The sequence below is a fragment of the Mus caroli genome, chromosome 18 (assembly GCF_900094665.2).
Source record: "Mus caroli chromosome 18, CAROLI_EIJ_v1.1, whole genome shotgun sequence".
NCBI classification, from domain to species: Eukaryota; Metazoa; Chordata; class Mammalia; order Rodentia; family Muridae; genus Mus; species Mus caroli.
Window position 1 is genome coordinate 33,959,140 of NC_034587.1, and position 1,118 is coordinate 33,960,257.

The window sequence follows — 1,118 nt, forward strand, 5'->3', positions numbered from 1 at the left end:
TTTGTAGACCAGGCTGGCCTCGAACTCAGAAATCCGCCTGCCTCTGCCTCCCGAGTGCTGGGATTAAAGGCGTGCGCCACCACGCCCGGCTTCATGGGGATATTTTTAATGAAACCTTGGTAGTAAAGCTTTCAAGTGTGGTATCTGTGGTGTTACAAGAAGTGTAGATGTTATAGCTCCTAGGGATCTGATCTGTGGTGCAGCTTCTCCCAGGTTCACTCATCCATGAGACAGGCTTTCCATCTTGTCTTCTCCACTGCATGAAGTAGCCTTGGTAAAATGTCCTTCAAAATGACCACAGTGGCATCTAAGCTGTCCCTAGTCTGGCTGGAGTGAGCAGGCAAAGATTTCCCAAATAATACTTGAACATCAGGATCCCCGTGTGCTGGTGGGTCCTTACCTGTGGCACAAACCTGGGTGCCTCTGTTTCCTGGCCCTGAAGCAGGAGGGTTGTATTATACCCTTGTCCCACAGAGGCCAGCATGGGTTGGACTTGTGTCAATAGCTCCTGCTCTGCTTCCTGTAAGGAACACACAGGCACATCCCTCTGTGTGTTGCCCTGAGCAATCAAGACTGGATCACTCAGAATCCCACGTTGCAGAGGCCTGAGAGCTCCCATTCTCCTCCCCTCCCCCGTCCCTTTCTTAGAACCCCTACCTGAGCAGCGCCGGGGCCCAGCACTCTGTCAAAGGTGAAGCGTTGTTCCTGTGGGCACAGCATGGGGCATGGGTCAGTAGTGGCATATTCATCTTCCCCTGTTCCCCTCATCCCACATCATCTACCTGAGGCTCCAGAGTGCCTGGCTGAAGTAGGCGAAGGCTCTTGGGTCTCTCCAAAAGAAATGTGGGGCCATGGGTCTCCTTGGGGTCTGAGAGAGGTTGCCATGTCAGCGTTCATAACAGAAGATGAGCTCGCGGGCTCACCGCCCTTGCCTTCGCTCTCAACCTCCACCCTGAGCCGGCTGAGCCCGGCTTCTTTCAGAAGGCTCTCCAGCGCCCTCCTTAGGCCTTCTTCTTCTTCTTCTTTTTTTTTTCTTCTTTTGAATGTAATTTGGAGAATTAAACTTGGGGCCCCTCACTCACTAGGCAAGTATTCTACCTCTCAACTCCATTTCCAAA

At 52.4% G+C, this 1,118-nt stretch overlaps 1 protein-coding gene across 1 annotated transcript in view; it reads right to left on the minus strand.

Annotated features, from left to right (window-relative positions):
* LOC110285148 overlaps nucleotides 1-886 on the minus strand; it is an 11,547-nt gene extending 10,661 nt beyond the window's left edge. Inside the window, exons 1-3 of the mRNA XM_021151138.2 lie at nucleotides 783-886; nucleotides 658-705; nucleotides 401-520 (exon numbers count right to left, since the gene is read on the minus strand). Coding sequence (XP_021006797.1) covers nucleotides 401-484 — 84 coding nt within the window. The 5' untranslated portion in view covers nucleotides 485-520; nucleotides 658-705; nucleotides 783-886. The remainder of the gene's footprint in view (nucleotides 1-400; nucleotides 521-657; nucleotides 706-782) is intronic.
* Between the last annotated feature and the right edge of the window lie 232 nt (nucleotides 887-1,118).